The 26,252-nt window shown below is 41.3% G+C and overlaps 1 protein-coding gene across 1 annotated transcript in view; it reads left to right on the forward strand.

The window, feature by feature from the left end:
- The window catches only part of si:dkey-40c11.2 (uncharacterized), a 34,709-nt gene continuing 8,457 nt past the window's right edge, over positions 1 to 26,252 (forward strand). The window contains exons 1-4 of the mRNA XM_024804487.2: positions 1 to 392; positions 17,542 to 17,597; positions 17,766 to 17,878; positions 18,953 to 19,027. Of these exons, the coding sequence (XP_024660255.1) occupies positions 301 to 392; positions 17,542 to 17,597; positions 17,766 to 17,878; positions 18,953 to 19,027 (336 nt within the window). The 5' untranslated portion in view covers positions 1 to 300. The remainder of the gene's footprint in view (positions 393 to 17,541; positions 17,598 to 17,765; positions 17,879 to 18,952; positions 19,028 to 26,252) is intronic.

Below are 26,252 nucleotides of genomic sequence, written 5' to 3' on the forward strand. Positions count from 1 at the left end.
CTCTTAACAGGAGGTGGGGCGCTCCCCATAAAAACGTATTCTTAACCAGCTGCACAAAGACCGTGTGCAGTCCCAGTCTCCTCCGCGCTGTGAGTGCGCAGCGGCTGCACGGATCGCTCCTTTTGGACCTAAAAGGGCCACATTGAATGAACGTGGACACATTTGCTGCAGTTTTGTCTCGGCCGAACCCCAGTTTTCTGCTGCGACTGTTCTCCAGAAAATACTCTAATCCCCACCCCGAGACGCATCGGGACCCGTGAACAGAGAAGCTGCGGGAGTGGTCTGGAAACTTTTGCCACAATGAGCAAGCGAACGGTCAACCTTGATACCTACAGCCTGTCGCTGTTCACGGCCAAAGAGGACATCCTCAACCCCCGTTCTTCCACGAGCTGGTAACACATATTGCTTTTACACAAATCTGCATCTGCCAGCCACACCTGAGTTTATCCTTTTTCATAAGAGCAGACCGAGCTCCGACTTTGTTGTTCTGTTAGCGTTTATATTTTTTATAACGCGGTCAGAAATTCAAGTAAAGTTCGCAACTTTAGTCAAACTTTCATGCTCTCCATCTTGTTTTCCATGCGCGTAAGATGGAAAACAGCCTCTTGCGTAAGAAGAGGGCAGATTTAAGCTAATCCAGTGACGGATATGGAGGTGGCCAACACAGAGATAGCTCACAGCCTGCTATGTATTTGCAAGTCCTGTGCACGCAGGGTGGTTTATTGCCAAAGGGATGCACTCACTTTTAATTGCCGTTCATTACGCACGCCAGGCTGCTGGTGTGGCTCGGTGCGCGGCACCTGGATCTCCGTGACTTTGCTATTCTCCCCCAGGAATTGTGAGGCTTTGCCGGATCGTCTTTCTGCAGATGTGCTGATCCATGACATGGGCTGTCTTTCAGGCAGAGGCCTCTTAATTTGAAAGGCAGCACTGCATGCATGAGTAACTCCACATGAGCAACGAGACTTATTAATGTAGAGCAATAGCGAAGATGACTAACAAAGTTTTAGGAGAAATCTTACTGGCCGGGGGGTGTAGCTAGATGAAGAACCAATATTCAACCTAAATTCACAGTTTAGGAAAGTTTCATTTAATCAGTTGTTTTTAATGTCAGATCTAGTTTTCAGATTATTTAACAGACTAATGAAAAGAGAAAGAAATACATTTATTAGGTTCTAAGAATGCTGGACTGAGATCATGCCCATGTAACCTGAGCATCTGACACTTGACTCATTGACTCATGTTTTTGCCATAGGGTTTGGCTGATCTGTCACTATGGTGATCTACCCTTCTTTTACAAACAGTGTCAGTCTTATTGTGTACTCCCCTTCCTCTTTTTTTTTTTTTTTTTAAATTTCATGCACATTGTGTGTGTGCTTGTGCATTTTGTAATCCTCTGATATGAGCATGTTGTTGCAGGCTATACTCAGTAAAGTTAAAATTAAATACATGCAAATTTACCCCTCTCTTGCTTTACATCCACTCACTTTGACGAAGAAAAAAAAATCCAAGACCCCAGCTCGAGCATGTGCCCAAGTGGAAGTAGAGGACAGACTTGGTCCATCCCTGCTTCATCTCCCTCTGCCTCAAACCTCTCTCCCCCGCCCACTTTCTTCCTACATTCTTCCTGGCTTCAATTTGGAACTAACAACGCCACTCAGGAAATGAGTTTCAGAGCGCTTTGAGTTAACCATGACAAGCTGAAATCTGACAGCTTCACGAATGGAGTGGAAACACTTTTCCACATCCAGAGCATAACTTGCTCAGTTTCCACTCTTTCTTAATTTTGGCAAACCTCTCAAAGTTTCCATGTTCAGAATAACTTTTTGTCCTGACATGCTGACACTTCACTGAACCAGCAGTTCCTCATTTGAGGGCATTTCCCCCACAGCTTCGCTGAATAACAAAATCTTGATTGGGTCTCTGCCAACCAGGTGCCTAAAACAAATCTACAAACATGTGTGGATGCATATGCCTGTGATTACAACAGAGGAAAAATAGAAAAAAGAAAGAAAGAAAAGGGCATTCCTAAGCATTCATTTAACCCGCTTTCAAAGGATAAATAATTCTGCTGTGACTGAATAGCGAGGTGGGAGGGGAACATGATGATGTCATGATTCCCACTGTCAAACTATTCAGCCCATCCTTGTGCATGTGTAACCATCTGTGAAATTTCAATGTGTATGTGAGCTTTCACATCAGTATATTTGTTTCTGGATGGGCATATACTTCCTGCAGAGACTACTTGAGTTAAGGCGTCAAGAAGTTTTTGCGGAGGCTTGTTGTGCTGAATGATCCCGCCCCACTGTGTGGCCTTGCGATCCTCGTGTGTATTATCTAATGACCTTGTGTCCTGAATGGGAAACAGACCCTTTGTGGGCGAGACTCTGAAGGAAAGACGGGCAATTTCAATGCATCCATCATTCAGACTTCTCTGTTCAACAGACAGCCTTGGAGGTCTGTGCTTAGTCTCCTGGACCACTCAAGACTACCAATTGTGTTACTCAGAAGCTGTGTTTGCATGCCTTTTAAAAGGAAGAAATAAAAGAAAATAGTTCAGATCTATTTTTACAATACAACAGTGCAATCTTATGAATTGTAAGAAGTCATAATTTACATAACTAACCTTTGCTTTTCATGTTGTACAACACAAAGTTGTTGTTCTAGCACCTCGGAATGCAAGCAGGAGGTAAAATAATGTTTATGCTTTTGTTTCAGCCACGCAAATCATATAAGATAGGAATTCATATGAAGTTGTGGAGTGTTTTCATCAGAAAAAGTGTGGGCTATATCTAGACATCTGTGGCCCTGGGCAAGATTAACACATTGTTGTTGTTTTTTTTATCAACATTATTCTTGCAGATCACACTTAATTCTCTTGCAGGGGATGACTGCAGCTAGGTAGTGACACATAAAGTAAACACCTGAGTTCATTATAGTAGTTGTTTTTTATGTTTTTATCTGTTATGGAAAATACATTGAATTTTCATGTAGTTAAATGTGCTGCATAAATAGCATTGAGAGTGACATAGTAACTGAGTCATTGTGCTTAGAGCATTCAGCAGTCAATCTTGGCTGATTCTTGATTGTTTTTCTAGTTATAGATAATCCAATCTTTACATTCATTAAAGAGATATTTGTCATTAAGGTGGTATGGAATTGTTCCTAAGCTGCTAAAAAAAATTCCCTCTTTGGTTTGAAATGACTTATTGTTGAGTGATGTAATACCTTCATTTGTGATCTGTTTTTTGGCAGAAGTGTAACAGCCAGGCGATCTGTCATCAAATGTTAATGGTCACAGAATTACAGGTGTTAGGTTTCAGCATTGTTGCTTTGAAATAGAAATTTGCCACAAGTGACGTTTATTATTTAAAGGCATCCAGTTTCGTCAGGAAAACTGCCCAAATTGTAATTGGCGTGCTGTTTTTGCTGCTTGTAAATTGTTAAATGAATATTACTTATTGTTACATTAATCATTTTCTTTGTATTGCTACTTTGGGGCAGTGTGTAGTAGTAGGATAGTACTCTAATAATGCCTAGCTCCTCTAGCCTGTGATTACATGTCAAGCTATCCTCAGGCAAGATACTGAACCCTGAGTCGCCCCTGATGCATCATCTGGAGTATGATTATGTGGATGTCAGGTTAAAAGCTCGTAAGCATAGAAAAAGTGTGAATAAGTGAATGAGCATTGTAGCAAGAAAGCGCTTTGAGCGTTCAAATGGATTAGAAAAAAAAGTGCTGTATAAGTAGCAGTCCATTTACCATTTCTTTAATAAGATTTCAAAAGTCAGTGGGAAATGTAGGAAATCAGCATCAGCCATTTACATTTAGCAACACATTATCCCTCCTCCCCAGGCCTCTAATCTCCTGTGAAGGGATTCTCCTATTGATGATAACTTGGACTACCTTTATTGCAACATAGGCTTTTTGCGTTGCTTCAAAAGTTCCACAGGCTCATGTATGATTAACTGACACCTAAACAGTCCCTGAGTCTAAAGTTACTTTCTAGATGAAGTACACCTGTGTTGCAGGGCTGCATGTGTGTGAACGTGCACACTTCGGTTCTTCTGCTTGTAAATAGTAATAAAGTACAGTTAACACTGTTATCAGGAAGCTAATCCCTGCTTAAACTTCCTTGTACACGTTCTGCTTTTTGTTCAGTTCCTGAATTATCCACAGTGACCCACCTGTCAAAACCCCCCTAAAACACAGCAGTTCAAGCTTTTCATACACACATGCCATTGTGCAACGTTACCTCACGTCCTTCTATGTTGAAACAATACCTGCTGGTCACCTTACTGTAAAATCCCACAGAAGGAACCCAAGCAGTCTGATTGGTTCCCTTTCCTTTCACTGTTCAGGATGAGGCTTCAAAGGTTGCACAGTTGCTTCCAGGCTCACTGACACAAGACACATTGATCTAAAATATAAATAGCAGCGTACTGTAAATAGGACATCAGAGGTGAGTACACTGGACCGTGACAGTATAATCTTTGTCACAGCGACCTGTACCGTACCTTGGAGTAGCTTTGTTTGTGACATAGAGGCATGAATCTTATCAAAAGAAACCCACATCCTGTCACTTATTTTTCCTTTAACACTAAGACTACAACTTGGCCCAATCCGGTGGGTTCCATGGGGGCGACACTTGAACACTAACATAAGCTGATCAGAGCACAACTGGAGCCGGTGAAGTGCTTTTTGTGTGACATTAGGACAAAGATCATACACACAAGTGATCTGTTGGGGCACATACCTATCAGCTTTTTGTTTAACGTTATTCCAACAGAATTTCCTGTCTTGTTAGAAAAACAAACAATTCCACTGCACTGTGTAGGCTGAAGCTTCTGCAGAGCAGTACCCTCAGCTTGTGTCGCTTGCTTGTGTGAGCAAGTTTGTGGGTGGCATGTTTGAAGATGATGACAATGATAGCTATAATGGCTGTTGTATGTATCCCTGTTTAGATGAACTTAGGGGATGATTTGAGCAGTTATCACTAAACAACTGCTTTCTTCTCCCTTAAATGTTGTTTAGAGTCATCTAGGGTCTGAGACAAAGCTGCAGGGTAATGGTAGGGTTTAGCCATGGTGAGACATGACTACACACCGTGACACTGGATGTGTGTATTCTACCTGTTTGGCCTCACATGTTTGGGTCTCTAAGTGTGCAAACTGTTGTTTGTTTGGAAGTGCGACTCATAGCTGCCACACAGAAAATGGAAAATGTTGGTAATTAATGTTTCAAGGTACTGTCGTGCCATTCATTTTGGTTTCAGGTGTCAGTTGTGAACAATGTAAAGAGCTCTCACCTTAATAAAAGAAATTGTATCCCACAGATTTTCTTTCCATTGCAGCAAAGGTTTGGTATTAAGATCATGGTAAACAAAGCTCTCGAAGTATTTTGTCAATCCTACTTTACAACTGACCTTTCTTTCAAATTCTCCTTTTGTTCATTCAAGTGTCTCACATCATTTCACCCATTGTTTCCAGTGGAGCTCTGTCCTTTTCTGTGCCTACAGCAGTGGGGGCAACAAATGACTTATTGTTTTATATAAGTCTTCAGGACTCTGCTGAAAAACTTTGTGGAAGTATGATTTCTTTTCATGCACATGTTATGATAAATGGAAGCAACATCAGGGAGGACTGCCTGTTCAGCTAATGGGCCTCGCACATAGCCAGGGTATTATTTTCAAGGGCGTGTCTGATAGCTGTCTAAAGACATCTGTATTTTAGTGTTTCTTCAAACATTGGGATGAGAATGAATACAGAGTGTGGCGTGTGTGTCCTAAGCCAACCGATGGACTTTTAGGGGTATGTGTAAGCAATGATGTGATATACCACAACTCACAAGTATAATCACAGTCATATAGTAAAATTAAAGATATGTGAGTAACCTAACTATTATAATGTTGCAATGCTTATATTGAGAAGTGCTGAAAGAACTGATGGGCTTCCACATGGTTTTCCTCAACTACTAAGGATGGTCTAAGCAAGAAGGCAAAGAAAAATTCACCCCTGCAGAGCCTTATTGGAGAAATAAAAAGCAAAAAGAAAATTATCCCGTTTGTATGATCGGAAGTAATATCTAAAAAGAACAGTTCTTCTTTAAAAAGTAAGAATGTGTTTTAAAGTTCATTGCTTTGGATCTTGCAAAAAAAAGTGCACAGAGAGACAATTTGTCATGTTCCTGTGGCTCATTGACTTGAGTGTGCCAAGCATAACACGACAAGCAGTGTCAGACGGTTACAAAGTCCCTATTGTAAATGGAATTATTTAAAACAATAACCCTGGCGCCTCTCTTCCCATAATTTTGGGTCTAAATTATTGCAAAAACAATTGTAGAAGGGCAACCGTCCACATGGTTTTGTTACTGACAGGCTCTTATTATCTGTGATTGTTTTTGATGTTATCCTGCCTTGCTTTTAAGTATGCCATCCAACCATCCATCCATCCATCCATCCATCCATCCATCCATCCATCCATCCATCCATCCATCCATCCATCCATCTATCCATCCATCCATTTTCACTTCAGGCTTGCAGAGTGGCTGTCCCAGAAAGTAACTACCAAGTACACGCACACACACACAAACAGAATTTCGAAATAGACAGCCCTCCTCTGGCAGCGTTCCTCTTTGTCCTTTCTGTTCTAAGCACCACCTACCAAATAAGCACAGGTATATGCATGTTCTTCGTACAAGCTAAAAATGAGTCAGTATTGACTTTTGGCTTTACACAGTATACAGATGCCCTCTTCTTAACCCATTCCACCCCTGAGTCTTAACTTCTTACAAGGAATATCCTCTCTGCGCTTAAATTACTCACCTCACCAGGTCTGAAGAGAACTATGAAGTTTCCCAGTGTGGCCTAGACTGTCTAAAGCCATAAAAGTCTAGGTCCATATTGATTCTAATGAGTTACATATTATTACTTATTATACCTTGTAATTTTTTAAATTAAGCTATGCCTGCTATAATACATGATTTTGCATTCAAACATTCTTTATTAAGGAAGAGAAAGGAAATAATAGCGATAAATTGTGCAGGTTATTAGTTAAAGGTTGGTTACCACACAAATCTTTATTCGGTGAGAAACAAACCAGTAAGGTTCTAATCCGGAAAAGGTGTTCATTAGTACCTTGATTCAGGACTTTATAGTAGATGACTAAAATAACCACATAGGAGATACTATATTATCGAGTAATTAGGTAGTGATTCGTTCATGATTATCTCTAAATTGAACTTCTTTATGAACTGTTTTCTAACTTTACGCACAACACTGAGAGGCACAGAACTGTAACTATTCATTCATTAGTAGTAACTCCAATAGTAGCTAGGCTTTTTATGCCACATCAAGGAGTAAAGCTTCATTCTTTTTTCCTTCAGGATTACTTCTCTGACACATGCAAATGCATATACACACAGAACAACATTAAACAGGTTTAATGAAGACACACTGGGCTCTCATTCCTACAGTCACACTGTCAGGTTTCATGAGCTGTGCTTGCCGACTTGTTCAAGCAACTGCTCCTACTTTACCACAGTTACAAAAGCGCTCCTTGTTTATAGTGATGGCATTGTGTGGGTTAAATGTTAGCATTTCGCAGCAACACAGAATGCAAGACTTTGACTGGGAACTCTATTTTCCCTTCTCCTGCCCTGTTTGTTCACTTGCTGGCGGTGAGATTGAGCTGTGCGTCCTTGTGGAAAGTTGGGTGGGGGGGGGGGGGGGGGGGGGGGGGCTCTGTTGTCCTGACGACCCTGGTGGGAAAGCTAGGTTGTTTGCTGAGAGTGAATGAATTGAGGGAGGTGAGTGAAGAGGGACTAAGCAGGATGGGAAGGGACTGCAAATGAATGAGGTAAAGTTAAAAGAAAATAAAGGACAGTATGTGAGAGGAAGGACCAAGAGTTGCAGCAGATGGAAGATCAGCCCTGAAGGGTGGTCCGGATGAAAGTCTTTTGAAAAGCAGAGCCATCAAATTATAAAACTTAAAGAGGCAATAGAGTGGAGAAAAGAAAAGAGGACAGGTGGAGGGGTGAAGAGCAATGAGAATAAGATCAAAGCATTAAGAGAAGATACAGAGAGGACGGGCTAAATGAGCTCCAAGTGGGTATTTAATACTTGAGAGTTTGCTTTGTTTAACTGAAGGAAATGCTTGAAGATGAGATGCCATCGTGTTTTCAATGAGCCTGTAATAACTGTAATGTAGAGAAGGGAGGATGCTTACATGTGTGTGTGTGTGTGTGTGTTGTGTACGTGTGTGCCTGTGTGGTGCTGTTGGACAGTTTTGGCAGGAAATGCCAGAGTGATCCCAGTGGACCGTGATTTTAGAAGATTTTTTGCTCTCCTCTCTTCTCCTCTCCAGATAAACTATATACCTTCCAGAGTCATAACGATTTACCCCATATAGACTCGCAACAACTCACAGTATTACTTTCATCAAAACTCTTCCCTCCATTAACCACATACTCCAACTGCCCCCTTGGAAACCTCCAATACACTTTGACTGCTTCCCATTGTGCGCCATTGTTGAAGGCGCCCTTCTTAACCTACCCATTTACACTTTTGTGTATCCCCTAGTGCTTTTCATCGTTTTCCCCAGTGTGAACCCATCTCTGAGTGTCTCTTCTCCAACCAGAATATAACTCTCCACCGTGTGGCCCCGTCCCTCTTTAAGCTCCCACCGTCACGACACTGAATTTCTTGTATCCATCTTCTATTGTTTTTAGCTTAAGTGCTGCTGTGTTGTTGAGTAAAAATAAAAGTATAGAGGGGGTTATATTAAGTTTTATTCAAACGGTAATATAACTTAAAATAGTTTTTGTTTGTTTCCGCTCGAGACAGTTTCCTCCCTGCTGAATCAATGCATGCTGTTTGGCTTTGGGAAAAGCTACCGTGTTTTGCGGGTTGCGTTCTTTGCTAGTGCGACGTGCACTAGCAAAGACGTGATGGTAGTAAATTTTGTTCTCATATTCTACTGGAACAGTTGCCTGCACAACTAAGCTACCTTTTCTTTAAAGCTTGGGTTGTATTACACATTACAGTTAATTGCAATGTGTGCAGCCTCTGCTTGCAACATAACTGGTTAATGCTATCTGTAGATTAACTGAAGGCTGTAACGTGAAACCAGGTGTTGATCGCTTGATCTTATAGTGCGCGCTGCTGGCCGCCTGTGTCATTTTGTAGTCTTAGCGTTAATCTTGTGTTTTGTCTGCATTTGTTGCAAGATTGCTGTCTCAGGACCTTGATTGACACTTACTACACGGCAGCATAATATTTGTCTATCTTGGTCTCTTTGTCTGTCCCCCCGATATTTTCCATTTACGACAGGGAGGGCTGCTTTTTCTTTTTTTCTCACTGGTCCTTGGCAGTGATTTAATTACTTATTTGTTTAGTTTGTCGTTTTCTAAACTTCTCTGGCTCCGTGTTTTGCTGAGAGCAGATTTTTTAAACCCCCTCCCCTCCTCCTTGCAGCATTCCATTCAGTCTCTCCCTCACCCCCTCTGCCTGATATTGTATGCAATCTGTTGTTTGTTCGCCAAAGATTTTACATTATATTTAGCTACACTTGCAGTCCTTTCTTATAATTTTGCCATCCGTCGCCTCTGTCATTTCTCTTGGATTTACCATATTCTCTAGGCCAAATAGCTTTTGTGGTCTGTAATAGTCTCCAGGGGAGTCTGATATTTTCTCCACCCTGTCAAGTATTATACAGATCAGTCAGCGTTGCTCACAGGGTGGATCTGAGAAACTCTTATGGGTCATACAGGCGAGTGTTTACGCTTCAAAATTGCACAGCTGTCCTTGAAAGGGGAGGAAACACGAGGCATCTTTAGTGTGAGCATTACCCTACCAGAAATGCAAAACAATGTAAGTGATATTTGCTTATGGTGGAAAAACTACAGGCTTCTTTGTGCTGCCTAAGCAGTGCCTGCATGAAGAAATCACAATATTTAAGAAAAGAAGATGCAAGCATGAAAATGTGACCTTGTCCTCTATGTAGCCAAACTGATAAGGTTTTTTAAGTATTTCAACCAGTCTAAGTGAACAGTGGTCTTTGCAGCAATTAGCTCTGGAGTCGTGCAGGTTTATTGGTAGCTTTCAGTGAGACCTTTAAAATATTTTCAACAAGCAGAAAATGAAAAAAAAAAACATTGGAAGTTAATGATCATCAAACATTTAGTGACTCTTTGTCTCATTTTAATTTGGGGCGCTGCGTATCCCAGAAGAGAGCAATCATTACAGGATAAAGATTTGTAATCACTGAGAAAGAAAACTTTGCATTGATTTTATTATTAACCCATTCCATGCTAATAAAATGCACCACATGACACAACAAAACCACTGGATGTGCTCATTGCAGAGGTCAAGATTTTCCATTTATTTTTCATGTTTGCTCTTGACCTCATGCTTTGAAGAAATGCTTCCTGTGGGACAGTTGTTTAATTTCATAAATTCAGCATTAATGATGGTTTATGATACGGTATATTTCACAGCTTCACATTAAACAGAATTGGTAGAGCAAAAGGCAACATTTGCTTCTATTTACTGTCAATATGGTAGGATTATTGCAGGCAGCTGAATTCATCTTTTGTTTGCAGTTTATCACTAATTAGTTCATTATCATTAATTTTGTGCATTGTTTCAGTAGCTTGTATAGTTTTCATTGTTTAACTGGAAAATGCCAGTGAAAAAGGGTTTTATGCTAAAACATTAAAGACTTTTTGCTTCACAGGACATCCTAGAAAGGTATTTTTTTTTCACTGTATGTGAAGTATTGTCTGACTGTATATCCACTATGGCATCTGGTCTGCTTGACTAGGATAAAAACATGCTGCTGATTGGGACTTGGGCATGGTTTTATTATTAGGTCAAAAGTCTTGGCAAGACATCACCATCACGTCATAGCTGGGCCTCTTCAGAGCCAGCTTTACGTCTGACACAGTAGTATACTGGTAATAGACCAGACATTATATGCTGGTCTAAAGTCTGACAACATATGTTTTATGATGACAGTATGGTTTCAGTTACTCTCACACATAGCTATACACTTCTCTTTGTATTTGGCAGTACTTCAGTCTGATCTCATTTGGAAAGGTATAGTTAAGTATTAACTTCATCAGAAATGACAGCAGCAGGATATTACACCCTACTTAATAAACCACAGAACTGCTAGAGGGTACCTGGCTTGTTGAAATAAGATTTCACCCCCATCATTGCAAAAACCTTTTTTTGTGGTTATTTTCAGCTTTTTTGCCTCTTGGCTTCATCAACGTATCAACATTATGTTGCAATGAACAATAGATGGCTGTGCAAAAATCATGTGCCACACTTGATTTCTTTGTATGTCTCTTCCAAGGAACCAGACTTCCTTGTAATTTTTAAAGTGGCCCTGAGCAACAGTTCTCCAGGTTTTCTGAAGGTCCTTCAGAGTTTTTCTTTGGAAATTTGGCTGCTTTTCCACTCATTTTCAGCGAAGCATTGTACCTGACAGTTTTCGCAAGAGTGTTTTGTTTGTTAAATCACTGACCTGCGGGGAAAAAGAGGCAGTGGTTTGTCTTTTCTCTTAGTTGAAGCTATGAAAATGCCAAAGATAACACAGTTTGACAAACATAAAATAATAATTTTGTACCACTAAGGTGATTTCCAAAGAGCTATTAGCTGAAAACCTGGCATATTCTGGTATGTGTATGATCTCATTCAAAAAATTAGGAAACTGACAAATGAAGGACCAAAAAAGGAGATGAACAGTATCTGAAAATCATATCCTTAAAAAACATGAAAAAAAAATCTGTAAATACCTGATACAGCAACTGAGAAATACATCTAGTGTTTCAGTTGATCCATATACTGTTCACTGAAGCCTCATCAGAAATGTTCTTTGTCAAAGGCTGGTTGAGGCGTGCCAAATTACACAAGAAAAGATGGAAAATTAGTAGCAGCAGATCTTATAGAGTGATGAAATTTGAAGTTTGCAGTTTAAAAGCTGTCACTGTTTAACAGGTTCAACAGTGAGTGTCTGCAGCCATCTTTAAAACACACACAGTGACACAGTGGAAGCTCTGTCGTAGTTTCGGGCTTCATTTCAGTCGTTAGCGTTGGGCATCTTGTTACAATTGATTAAATTATGAATGTAGAAAAGTACCATCAGATTTGGATCCACCATAAAATATCATCTGGAAAACATCAGGCTGGCAACAGCTTCAGTTTTCAGAATGACAACGAAGCAGTTAAACCATACCTGGTGAAAAAAACCCAGAATAGCTCACAACAACAATATTAGACATGAACTGGCCTCTCCGGAGCCCGGACCACAACACTGTTGAAGCAGTGCTGGATCAGTTTGACAGAGAAGAGTACAAAAAGCAGCCAACATCCAAAGAAGAGCTTTGAATGTCCTTCGAGAAGCCTGGAGGTCTATTCCTGAAGACTACTTAAAGCTCATTAGACTTGTACAAATGTTTTTGATTGATAAACTATGTTGTATGTTTGAACATGTCAATAAATTGCTCCTATTTCCTTTTTTTTTAAGCAAACTATAAAAAGAAGTGTGACTCAAGACTTCTACAAAGTACTGCACATTCAAATATCTGTATTAAATTTGTCTTATCATGATCATTACTCCAGTTTAATTGTAACTTTTTTTACAGAGTAGGTAAGGAGGGCAGGACGTTAGGCACGGGAACAGCAAAGAGAATCCGGTCAACATTCAAAATAAAAGACCTCATCCAGACTACACGCTTTTATCTGAAATGCTCATTTAAACTGTATGAGGGACAAAATAGCATTGGAGACATCAGATTACACAGACACAAAGCAGGTGTATTTTAGGGGGTTAGTCTTTAGTGACATGTTTCAGTCCTCTACTGTTAAACAGCTCCAATTAAAGGACCTTGCTGCTTGCTTTGAAAGGATTACAGTAATTCTCTGTAGGCTGCCCGAATCCATAAATATGAGGACCAAGACTTTTCCCGTCTCATTTCCTTTGCAACATTCATTTGTATCTTACCTCTTTTTCAAAATGCACTAAATTTTCATCTCGTTCGCCTTCATTCTTTCTGATACTTTTTTTCTGAATGAATCTGGGTCATCTGGAGATTTAAGTGCTTAGAAGAGTTCATATAAAACCATGACTCAGCAACATTGTTTTATGCATGTTATTAATAAGGGACTGCTGCGAAACTAGGTACTCTAGACTGTGCGTAAAGTAGTGGAGCTTCTGATGAAGCTGTTTTCATTGACATATGCACACACTTGTACAACTTAATTGAAAGTATGTGTGCTCTCTGTGCCTCTTTGGCTTAGCATGCAACATTTTTTACTCAGGATACATCACTTAGGTCACACCATACCAGTCTGTAGGACTCTTACAAGCCAGACAAATACTTGGCTTTATTCCGTTACTTCCTCTCTCTTAGTCAGATTTCCTGAAACCCTTCCCATAAACCTCCATGTGTCTCTGCAGTGCAGACGGAAGAATGTGTGCACCACTGGGGTCGCTGTGTGGTCACTATATGAGTATCACGTCTGACTAGACTTATTATGCCCATGTTTGGAGAGAGGAAATGAGCGCCGTGTGCTGCAGGGACGTCTCCAAGCTCCCCAGTCTAGTGCAAACGTAGTGGTAGACTGGGAGACAAGGTAAAAATAGAACTGGAAGGCCAGGTCATCTTTGAACCAAAAGTAAGGAATTGTGAAGCTGAGAGGAGCAGAAGAAGTATATGTCATGTGAAATAAAAAGACATTATCCATAAAGTAGCCATTTAAATCTTAGGTACAGTAGACAGGCAAATACAAGACTTGACTTAAGTAGTTATAAATTTGTCGATAAGCTTTACCTGGGAGTTGCTGGTGTATCCATACATTGGGGAGAGAAAGGGGCACAAAGTAATGGTTGATGGAGAGCTTAATCCTTGTGAATCCTCCCAGCATTTCATCTGTTTATTTATATCTTATTCTTCATACCCAGTTTATCAGCAGTGTGCAAAATAAAATAAAAAACCCTCTCATATCTCAGCGACTGGCAAAGATGGAAGGAATAAATGACCTATGAGCTCACAAGAACCTGCTGTCAGAGAGACACAGAGGGAGAAAAATGAAGATGAGATATTGCTTCAGTTTGTGAACGAGGTGTGTTTTACTACAAGATTTAAAATAGGAGGAATAAAGCAGAGTTGCTAGAGGTGAAGGTCAGAATAATGAATTTAAAGTGGTAAAGATTGTTACACATCAACTGAATATATAGAGTGAGGACGGATGGCAAAGTTAATAAAAAATGTGAAAAATGATCGGTGATTCTGGGCCCCATAAATATATTCTCATAGATTTACTTCTTTACTTCTTTATTTTATAATAAAGGACTAGCACAATAATATGCATTCCCTTAAAAAATAAAATAAAAAAATAAATAGAAGAAAAAACCATCAAAGAATATCTCTTCAGAATCTACAGCACAGGAGAAACGTGTATGCTGTGTTCAAGTGTTTCCTGTGTAATGCAGCACTCTGCTGTTGCAGAGTTTAGCCTGGTGAGGGGAGAGCATGGATACGCAATCATCTGCTTCTGTGATGTTGATCTTGAAATGGTAGAGCTTAGCATGTTTGGAGGTATTACAGGGGCGCTGGCAGGCCAAGACAAACCTTCTCTATTGTTACTGGCTCAGGCTTACAGTACATTGTGTGCATGTGCCTGTGTTTCCAGACTGCCATTTCTTTAAATACAGATGTTTATTTGTTGAGTTACTGGCTGTGGCTACGATGCTGAGATTTCATTTCCCACTGTTAATTACTTTAAAGAGTTGATGTTTCAGATTATGACATCATTGCTCTAGGCTTTTCTTTTCTTGTTCTCACTCTCTCCCACTTTGCGCCCCATTGCCCTTCATGATGGCCCCTTTCCCGCCCTTTCTTCTCTTCTCTTCTCTTCTCTTCTCTTCTCTTCTCTTCTCTTCTCTTCTCTTCTCTTCTCTTCTCTTCTCTTCTCTTCTCTTCTCTTCTCTTCTCTTCCTCTGAGGTCATAGCTGGCTTGGTTTGGAAGTGGGCTGGAGTACAGACATAAGAGCGTCTGTTTTTCTCATCAGTCAGTCAGTCAGTGCGTGTGTGCCGAGTTGGTGAGGGGGTAGGGGTGTGCTTTATTAATTAGGGGAACAACTTTACTGCTTTTGAAACTTCTATTACTACATTAAAATACCCAATCAAGTGATGCAGACAAAAATGGGCATATAGAGGGAATCTTAATTTCATATGATGTAATATTGCACAGCTTGGCTCAGGTATGAAGCAAGACTCCAAAGCGACTTTGGTCTTATTGTCGAGGACAACTTTCCAGGATAGACAGGATAAAAGACTTCAGCTTGTGTTTGGGAAAAAACATGCTCACTACATAAAACTACTGATATGTCCATGCAGTCATTTAGTGGTTTAATGTGTAAGATTTCGACATGACAGCTATATGTAGGCCTCACCGAGGTTTTCCTTTGATGCTAAATCATTTGTTTTGAGTCAGTAGAACATTTGCTGTCTCCTTGCTCAAAGAAGACCCTATGTGATCAGTTTCTAACTGTAATTTGTGCCTTTCTCAAAAACTGTATCAATAGATGGATAGATACAAAAGATGGTCTTTACTTATTGTGTTTGATTTTGTAATACTGCTTCACTAAATTGAGATTAGGTAAAGATTTGGGGAGAAAGCTGCTGAAAAATAGGATCTTTGCAAAGTCCATCTTAGTGAAAGCTGTGGCAGAACAAAGAGTGTCCCTCAGCTCAGCGTACCTCGTGAGCAAGCTTGTTCTCTGTGGGTGGAAAATTTGCACATGCAATTAAGACTCCTTCACAGTCACATTGACTTTTGACCTTGACAGCTTGGGAATGGCAACCTTGGAATGTTAGAAGACCACGGATGTGGTTTGGTGACTTGTTAAAACTAATAAAAGAGAGCAGCATTGTTGTTGCTGCAGTTTTTGTGGCTAATCTAATCCCGAAACACGTAAGTAAGTGCTTGAGGTGATGCAGAGCTCGTGCCGGGGAGCTGGGGGAGAATGTTCCCATAAGTTGCATTATATTCTTATGCAATCTGATTTCAAATACTTGCAGGGTGATATCATAGATATTAAACAAACATTTGCCAACATTACAAAAACAATAAAAAAAAACCCAAAAATGAAAGCGCAGCAGCAACATGTCTCCTCACATGCTCGGCCAGCTTGCAACTTGCTCAGTAGGTTGCACAGTATGGTTATTGTGTCCTCAGCGCACACACATACTGACTGACTTTTGACTGAAGCTTTTTGTTCTTCTGGGAGAAAGAACAAAGGCAGACTTGTTGTATCAGGAAAAATAACAGTGAATGAGAAATGCTAACTGAGTTATTTGGCACCATTGTCAACCCATATACCAAACAGCTGTTTTGTACTCTTTTGTACAGTCAACCGGAACATTTTAAACCGATACTGATGCTTTTAGAATCGAATAGAATAATCCTTTAATTGTCCCACAGGGGGAAATTTGGTTGTAACAGCAGCCAGAAAGACACATATACAAACAAACAGGACACAGGACACAGGACACAGAACAGAAACACACACACACACACACAGGCCATTCACCTTTGGTCCTTTGTAATCGTTGCTTGTGCCCTTTTGCAATCCAGCTCCAGATGTTATTCTCTGAACTCCAGGAGTCCTACAGTGAAACCTTTACACAGGCCCACAGTCAGACACATACTTGTGCACACAGACGGGCACATGCGGCCCTTTAAAGATTTGACAGTTTCTCTCTCTGCAGGCCGCCTTGTTAAGCAACAGACTCTAACGTACACATTTACACAGATGTGCTTCAAACATGCAAAAGCATCGAGATTATTTAGGAAACACATCTTCTCAAATAGCATAATGGTGTCATTTGGGGTTCAGATCCAGTACAGACAAAATGAACTTGCCTTAAGGTTTATTTCTTTGTTTTGGTTCTTATGAAGTCACACATTTCCCTCTTGCAGCAAACCACATATAAGCCCTTTTATTGTGTGTATCAATCTTAAATCAGTCACCAAGCTCTTAATTGAGCCGTTGTTTTTCAGTGGTCTCATGAAAACACATCATCAGTTTGTCGAGTTGCCACAGCAACAGTCTTCTCACTGAAGGGTGCGGTGGGGCAGGTTTTCACCTGCAAAACACTTAACAAAAAATAAAAGCCCCATCGGTGTGCACACTGTTTATTTCACAATCAGGAGTTGCCCATCGATGAGGAAAATGCTGTGAATGCAGCTTATTGTGTTACAATGTGCCGTGCTGTTTTATCTCTGTGCTGTAAGGGTCTTTGGTGAACAAGAGCAGGAAGGGAGACAGAACAAAGTGAGCGAGCACGTGTGTCACAGTTGAAAAGAATTTATTTTTGTCGGTGTAATAGTGCTTCTGCACAGCAAGGAAGCTTGTTGTTTTTCAGACAAAGCACTGGTATGCGCAGGAAAACATTTGGCTTTGGGCTTGCATACACAGAAATCATGCTATTGTTTGCATCTTGACCTGTGTGTGTTTGTATGTTCACAGGGCATTATTTGCATATGATGGAGTCACAAACAACCTCAAACTGGCTGACTCAGGAGGTAAAGTGGACTCTTATTTTTATCATTTACCTTCATAAGACCACAAAAAAGCTTGTTTGCTCCTCTGCTTGGGCTTGAAAGAAGTTGATATATAAAAAGAAAGTGCAGCGTATTTGCACATCAATATCCCTTTGTTCCCTCACCCTGCATCTGTCTCTTTCCTAACAGCGGGTGGTGTGGCAGAGCTGGCAGCTAAGTTTCACATCTCAAAGCCTCAATATGGACTGTGCAAAGTCGGAAGTGTAGAGACAGGAGCCCCCCGGATCGTGCTGATCAGCTGGGTGAGTAGCAGACGGGCTCATGGGGCTTAACTTGTGTAAGCATTCCCCTATCATAACACGAATTACTCAAACACACATGCATTCTTTGCCATGAAAACAGCAGGTACGCTTCAAACACAAGGACTCACAGACTTAAATTAATTTGGAGGCAGCTGGGTCATTTTGCAGCTCTGAGATAAGGGGTTTCACATGTTGTTGTGGTCAGATACAGAAGCGTACGCCCTTATTAACTTATAAAGTATTCTGGAGAGACCCGAAATATTCCTGGCTTATTTTCATTCAGCACTCTTGTTTTCAGAGGCTTACATGAAATTTGGAAGAAAAGCTTTGAAAATGTCTCAGTGCAGTGGAAAAATGAGTGAATTACAAGGCGAGCAGAGGACCTAAGTGTCAAAGACGCAACCTGTAACCATAATATTTTCACCACCGTTGTATCTGGTGCTTGAAGTGGTATGGTAGTATATAGCTCTTCCCTAAAGAAACGCTGCCTTTGTTCTGCTCCAAACATGTCCACTGTTACTGTCTTTGATTTGTCTTTCCAGCTGTCAGGAGCACTTCATTCCAAAAGGCCTACTCTTTGATTTTATGTTCATCTACAAACTTTAGTTTATTCTGGTACACTTCCCATGCGGATCAAATTTGTGCACTGTAAACACATGCAGCTCAGGCTACCTGGAGATCCTGGGTTCAAATTTTGGGTCTTTTTAGAGACCGTTGTTTTAAATTTAGACTGACTTTGCTTAGATTTCTAGTTCTACACAAATAGTCACTAAATACACAAATATACACAATTGTTGATAGTTTTCCTCACAATGGAATAATTCAATTCAAATAATTTGGAGAAATCCTGTTCTTTCAGACACGCACTTATTGACAAGTTGGTTTTTTTAAATCCCTTTGAGAACTTATTGGCATGACGACACTAAACACTTCTCAAAATGATCAGTCTTCAGATGCCTCATGACATCGTTTGAATCCTGTTGTTTCCCAGCCTGTTTCCTTCATGTCCTTTTTTAGTCTTCTAAGAGAGATCTGTGATATCAGTCTAAGTGTCTACATCCTGTTTGTATGCAGGTTGGCCAAAATGTCGATGACTACAGGAGAACAGAATGTGCCACCCACATTCCAGCCCTCAAGAACTTCTTTAAGGTGCAGTGCATAAGAATGTGAACTTGACAATGGCCTTCGGGTTTGCTAAAGTAAATCCAGTCATTTGTGTTTTTGTTTGGCTTCATTTAAGAGGAAATAATTCCATCTGTGCAAGGACCGTTTAGACCCGGAGGTAGTGCTGTGCAAAAAACACTTGCAGTTTCTGTTACTCTTTCTGTTCATTTAGATTCTGTTTAATTTCCTGTGAAATTCCAAAATAATAGTGAAAAATGTGTTTTATACTTTCCTATAATCTTTGTCCCTGAATTCTAGACCGTTTACCCTCAAACTCTATATTTACACTTTGTAGTTTGCTTAGTATTGTTTTGAGAGTTTCCTGTCCTCAGACCCCTTCCTGCCCTACTGGTTTGTTGGTTCAGGGTGAGATTGCTAAGTTTTGTTTAAAATTCTGTTGTTGGTGGTACAACCCACAAGTCCCATGCCAAAGTCAAGTAGTGGTAAGATAGACAGGAAGCAGATGGACCAGAGAAAAGAGAACTGTGTAATTTCTATGATTCAGCTGCATGTGCATATTTTTAGGATTCAGGTGTGTTTACAGCATATGACAAAAACTGTCCATCACTGCTGACGATTCCCCTGTCTGTGCCCCTCAAACAGTATTTATTTTGTGTGTCAGTGAGTAGAAAGGATTGAACCGACCCCTAGGTTTACCACTTTCCATACAAAGGCATCACCCAGTCGACTGTAGGAGCATCTGTGGAATGTTTGTTGTTTTTTTTGTCTCTTTTTTTAAAACAATGAATGTGGGCTCTGGGATTTTATAAGAAACCAGTTGAAAGCCCACTATCCCCTCTCTGAGTCTTGTGTGAGGCTTCTTTGATCAGAATTTCTTGTGGGATTTCATAATCATAGAAACATGATTTCATGGTGGACGTTAAGGGGAATGAAGAAAATCACTTCTCCTTAGGTGAGCTGTGGGACAAAAGAGGCTTCTAAACTTAGCCAACACACACAAACATGCTCATTAATAAGCAGGACTGTTTAAGTACCCGGTGGTCACTACTGCTAATGTAAAATGCAAAAAGGAAGAGAAACAATTTATTCTAATTTGACCTTATACAATAGACGCATGGATGTCATTTGTAGAAGTACGCGGTGATCATACATGACTATGCAAAACTGTCTTTTGTTCATGCAAACGTCTTTAATCAGTTTTCCCACAAATACTAAAATGCTCACTTATGGCATAATTTACAGTACAGGTGATGATCTCACTAGTATCAAGACAGCTTACGAAAAAACGTCAAACACACTGGTGTGTTTCCGGCTTGTGTTGTATTGGAGTTGGTGTGTAGTGAACCTTAAAAATTATCTGTCAAAGTATTTATATTCAGACTTAAGCTGTCTTTATTTGTAGAATTGCATAGCCAATGTACAATACAGTCGATGATTTAATATTATTAACAGCTCATATGTTTGTGGAGACAAATCGTTTAAGGATCACAAATGACCCCAGTATCTATCACAGGCGCTGTTCTGTTCCATGTCCAATAAAACTGATTCGATGCGTAATTATGATTATGCAATATACTGGAGACTCAAAGGCTACCTGATATTGGTCTTTGAGAATTGTTTTATTTTAACAAATCAGTAGCTGAAATATTGATACACAAAAAGTCACTCCCTCACCTGCTAAATGCCTACATTAACCAGATGCTATAATCTAAACAGCTCTCTTATTTCTGAGCCGTACTTGACCTTGCAGTGACGTGAAAAACAAAACCATGGAAATGATCTATAAATATATACAGATTGGATGGGTGATAACATCTGGGGATGCAATAGCTTGTTCTTTTTTAAAATCATGGCTGTTTTTACCCTAAGTAAGCCATAAGTTTTTTACTTATCTTTCTTTTTTTTCTCTTTTCCCTCCACTTTGTTTCTGTTTTTTCTGGCTCGCTATGCTGCATGTCCCAGCTGGCAGTGAGGGGGTTTTGTCGAGGCGAGTCTGGTTTGGGTGTGTTATAAACTGAAGTTAATGTGGCATTAAGTTATGAAAACTAAATTATGAATAGGGTGCAGGTGTTTCCATTGTTAATTTCTACCAAAAAACAAATAACTGAATTAAGTTTTGACAGAAGAGCATTGTGTTTGTGTGTGTGTGTGTGTGTGTGTGTGTGTGTGTGTGTGTGTGTATGTGTGTGTATGTGTGAGTCCAAGTGCATAAGATTAGAAACAGTAGTGTCAAATTCTAAACAAAGAAGTTAGTTAGACTCAAGACATTTTGAATTAAGACACAAATTGGAGCATTGTAGAGAGCAGAGAACCTGGATGCTCTGATGCATACTCAACTGAGTGGGGACATCTCACAAAGGCACATCTTTTCCAATCCTGATATTTATAAAATGTGCATTTGGTTCATCAAACATACAATAAGTATCTGCTGGTTAAATGATAATGTATCAGTCCTGTTTCTGGGTCTCCTTTCTACTGTGGGTCTACTGTTACAAATGACACTGTCACCTTTTTAACACGTTGTAATGTTTTTGTTATATTTAATAGAAACAAGCCCCCCAAAAGTCATTAGGGATCATGGTCAGCCAGCCGACTATACATATCTTTAAGTTTTTAAAAACTGCAGTCCATGGGCTCGAATATCAAATATTTGAATCTCTCTGGCTGAATAAAAGTTCAGTGTTGACATTTTAGGAATTAGTCAAAACCAGGCACCAATGTGTTATGACTAACCTTGTGTTGTGAATGGGCCCATTTTTAACTCTTTTTTTCAGGATCTTCTTCCTCCTGTATGCTAGCTACCAGGCAATTTATGATATGTCAGCTAGCCCATCTTCACTGACCCTCCAACCACCATTGCTATTTAGTCTACTTTCAAAGGTACACCAGAGCACTGTGTTTTAGTTTTTTAGAAGTACTTCAGTCAAAACATGGTATCTGATCTTTAGGTGAAAACTGGATTCCTAACTTCCCGGCAACTTCTAACTCTGCTAAACTTTGTGAACCTCTTGATATCTGAACGTTAAACCTTATTGTAACAGCTGGGGAAGCTGAAAGAGTTTGTCCTGTTTTTCTTTCTTTCAGTGGTCCTGAGTTCGATTTTTAGACTTTAGATCTCGGGATGGCTAGTGATGTCATACTTAACAAGTAGATACATTTATTCGGTCACATTATGCCTTTGTTATTTAAGGCCAAATGTTTTTTTTAAGGTGGAACAGGAGATTAGGTCTCAAAAAAACATTAGGCTTGTAAATAAGGAATAATTGAAGATGTTTGGGTCAAGGTATCTTGAAGCACTTCAAATCACACATGTTGTCTGTCATAATAACTGACAACCCAAATATTATAGCAATCTTGTCAATTCACAGTTTTATTGGTGTTATTCTTCGTGAACAACTTGCATTTTTTTAAGAAGAATAAATGTTTGCAATACTAATAATTCGGCCACAAGCGCTGGCCAACACTAACTTCTATTATAAGTAACCCATCAGTCAAGTGGGACAAACTTTAACTGGGGAAACTTGAGTTGCCCCGAATCCACCTACTGCCTATTACTCTGAGCAACTCCTTAGTTGGAAAGAGACTATGAAGCACTCTGGTTCCAGAGCAGAGAGACAGTTTGTGTGGAGTTTGAGCCCAATTACAGCTAAAAAGTCTCTCAACCTGTCACATCACCTTGGGCTACTTTCCCTCCCTGGCAGGTTATATCGTTATACCTATAGTAAGTTTTCAATGCCAAGGTCATCAGTGTCACAAGTCCCAAAAAGACTGTTTCAACATCCCACTTTATGAAATTTTCCCATGGAAATAACTAGGCCAAGACACGTTATTCTGAATAGAGAGGTTGACTATTAAGGCAGTACTTTGAGCTCATATAGAACGTTTTGGAGTTTTTGAAGCTTTGCATTTATATTGTTTTGCTAGAGTATGTTATTATCTGAATCTGGGTACAAATTTAAAGCTTTCTGATAACCAATGAAGGTCATTGCATTGTTAGCAAGTCAAATGCCATGTGGTTGAAACACTGTGGGATGGATGTTAGATTGGAACATAACACAGTATGGTATGGGCTTCAAGAGCTTACAGTTACAAAGATTAAAAAGGAAGGTTTTGTCCTAACATATGACCATTATGAAATCCGAATGATGTAAAATGACATGAACATGCTCACATATGAGTTATAGAAATGGTCTGAATAGAATTAGAGGTGATTTCTATACATTTTAATAAGATACAGATAGTTTCATTTTTCCTAAAACTGTTATTTCAGTTTAATTGAATTCAATCTTATTTAAATAGCACCAGATGTCACCTGAAGATCCTGCAATAATAGAGAGACAACCAAAACAATCACAGGGCATCCTGTTAGCAAGCACTTGGCGACACTGGGAAGGAAAAACCTTTGCATTTTCCCAGTGCATTTTTAACACTTTTAAGTCTCTTAAAATTACAAGCATGGTAATACCTATTTTGCTTTATATTATTCAGCACTACAAGGGCATTTGCTTTGAGTGTGAGTTGTTTTGATGAACACTTTCATCCTGTACTTGATTAAATGCAGACTGTCTGTAATGTTTTGCACTTGCACATTCATAAGAGAATACTGGGCTGTGCTACTGAGAAGTGTTCCCGTAGACCTTGATTTGTTTCCATGATTTTCCCAGTGTGGCTGGCAGCACTGTGGACTACTTCTCTGGTCTCTGTGCCAACTCTGTGTGTAGTTGGCAGTGGCAGCCAGAGTGATATGGATTATGGACTGTACTGACATGTATTACAGGGCGCACTGAATTCTCTGCTCAGTGTCAGTGTCAGTGTTGTCACTTGGATAAATCTGTGGTTTCCTGTTGGAGGCTGACAGACCAGGCCCTCCATCAACAAGCCTAGATTTACTCTCCATGGAAATTATACCGAGGTCCTGGCCACATACAAATGCTTGTATGCACACACAGACATGAGTTAAGTCCATGTTTAACAAAGTAAAATATAGTTCTTTGTTTTGTTTTTTGTCCATTCTCCAGTAAACATGAAATGCAGGCACAGTTTTTTTCTTTCTCTTGAAACTAAAGGCTTTAATAATTCATTTTGCTGTTTTGAACTTATTGTGAAGACAATGTGCAACACAGAGTGATACAGTGTATGTCTTGTAAGTTTTGCTGTCAATATACATCCATCCATCCATCCATCGTCATCCGCTTTGTCCGGGGTTGGGTCGCGGGGGCAGCAGCCTAAGCAAAGAGGCCCAGACCTCCCTCTCCCCAGCCACCTCCTCCAGCTTGTCCGGGGGAATACCAAGGCGTTCCCAGGCCAGCCGAGAGATATAATCTCTCCAGCGTGTCCTGGGTCTGCCCCGGGGCCTCCTCCCGGTGGGACATGCCTGGAACACCTCACCCAGGAGGCGCCCAGGGGGCATCCTTGTCAGATGCCCGAACCACCTCAGCTGGCTCCTTTCGATGTGGAGCAGCAGCTGCTCTACTCTGAGCCCCTCCCGGATGGCCGAACTTCTCACCCTATCTCTAAGGGAGAGGCCAGCCACCCTTCGGAGGAAGCTCATTTCTGCCGCTTGTATCCGCGATCTCGTTCTTTCGGTCACTACCCACAGCTCGTGGCCATAGGTGAGGGTAGGGACGTAGATCGACCGGTAAATTGAGAGCTTCGCTTTTACACTCAGCTCCCTCTTCACCACGACGGACCGGTGCAACGTCCGCATTACTGCAGCTGCAGCCCCAATCCGTCTGTCGATCTCCGGCTCCCTTCTCCCATCACTCGCGAACAAGACCCCGAGATACTTGAACTCCTCCACTTGGGGCAGGAACTCATCCCCGACCCGGAGTGGGCACTCCACCCTTTTCCGGCTGAGAACCATGGCCTCAGATTTGGAGGTGCTGATCCTCATTCCCGCTGCTTCACACTCGGCTGCGAACCGTTCCAGTGCGAGCTGGAGGCCTTCACCCGATGAAGCCAACAGAACCACATCATCTGCAAAAATCAGAGATGAGATTCTGAGGCCACCAAAGCGAAAGCCCTCCGCCACTTGGCTGCACCTAGAAATCCTGTCCATAAAAATTATGAACAGAACCGGAGACAAAGGGCAGCCCTGGCGAAGCCCATCACCCACCGGGAACGAGTCCGACTTATTGCCGGCAATGCGAACCAAGCTCTTGCAACGGTTGTATAGGGATCGAATGGCCCGTAGCAATGGGCCAGACACCCCATATTCCCGCAACACCTCCCACAGGACACCCCGAGGGACACGGTCGAATGCCTTCTCCAAGTCCACAAAACACATGTAGACTGGTTGGGCAAACTCCCATGCACCCTCAAGTATCCTGGAGAGGATAAAGAGCTGGTCCAGTGTTCCGCGACCAGGACGAAAACCGTATTGTTCCTCCTGTATCCGAGGTTCGACTAACGGACGAACTCTCCTTTCCAGCACCCTGGCATAGACTTTCCCAGGGAGGCTGAGGAGTGTGATCCCCCTATAGTTGGAACACACCCTCCGGTCCCCTTTCTTAAAGATGGGGACCACCACCCCGGTCTGCCAGTCCACAGGTACTGCCCCTGATCTCCACGCAACATTGCAGAGGCGTGTCAACCAGGACAGCCCTACAACGTCCAGAGCCTTCAGGAACTCGGGGCGGACCTCATCAACACCAGGGGCTCTGCCACCAAGGAGTTGTTTAACTGCCTCAGTGACCTCGCCCCCGGAAATTGGCGGGTCATTCCCCTCATCCCCAGACTCTGCTTCCTCCTCGGAAGACGTGTCAGTGGGATTAAGGAGGTCCTTGAAGTATTCCTTCCACCGCCTGACAATTTTCTCAGTCGACGTCAGCAGCGCTCCGCCAGCACTATACACAGTGCAGGTAGAGCACCGCTTTCCCCTCCTGAGACGTCTGACGGTTTGCCAGAATCTCTTCGAGGCAGTCCGAAAGTCTTTTTCCATGGCCTCTCCGAACTCCTCCCACACCCGAGTTTTTGCTTCAGCCACTGCCCGAGCCGCATTCCGCTTGGCCTGTCGATACCTGTCGGCTGCCTCCGGAGTCCCACAGGCTAACCAAGCCCGATAGGACTCCTTCTTCAGCCTGGTGGCTCCCTTCACCTCTGGTGTCCACCATTTGGTTTGGGGATTACCACCACGGCAGGCACCCACCACCTTGCGGCCGCAGCTCAATGCAGCAGATTCGGCAATGGAGACGCTGAACATGGTCCATTCGGACTCAATGTCCCCGGTCTCCCTCGGAATGCTGTTGAA

This window comes from Maylandia zebra, linkage group LG12 (assembly GCF_041146795.1).
Source record: "Maylandia zebra isolate NMK-2024a linkage group LG12, Mzebra_GT3a, whole genome shotgun sequence".
Taxonomy (NCBI): Eukaryota; Metazoa; Chordata; class Actinopteri; order Cichliformes; family Cichlidae; genus Maylandia; species Maylandia zebra.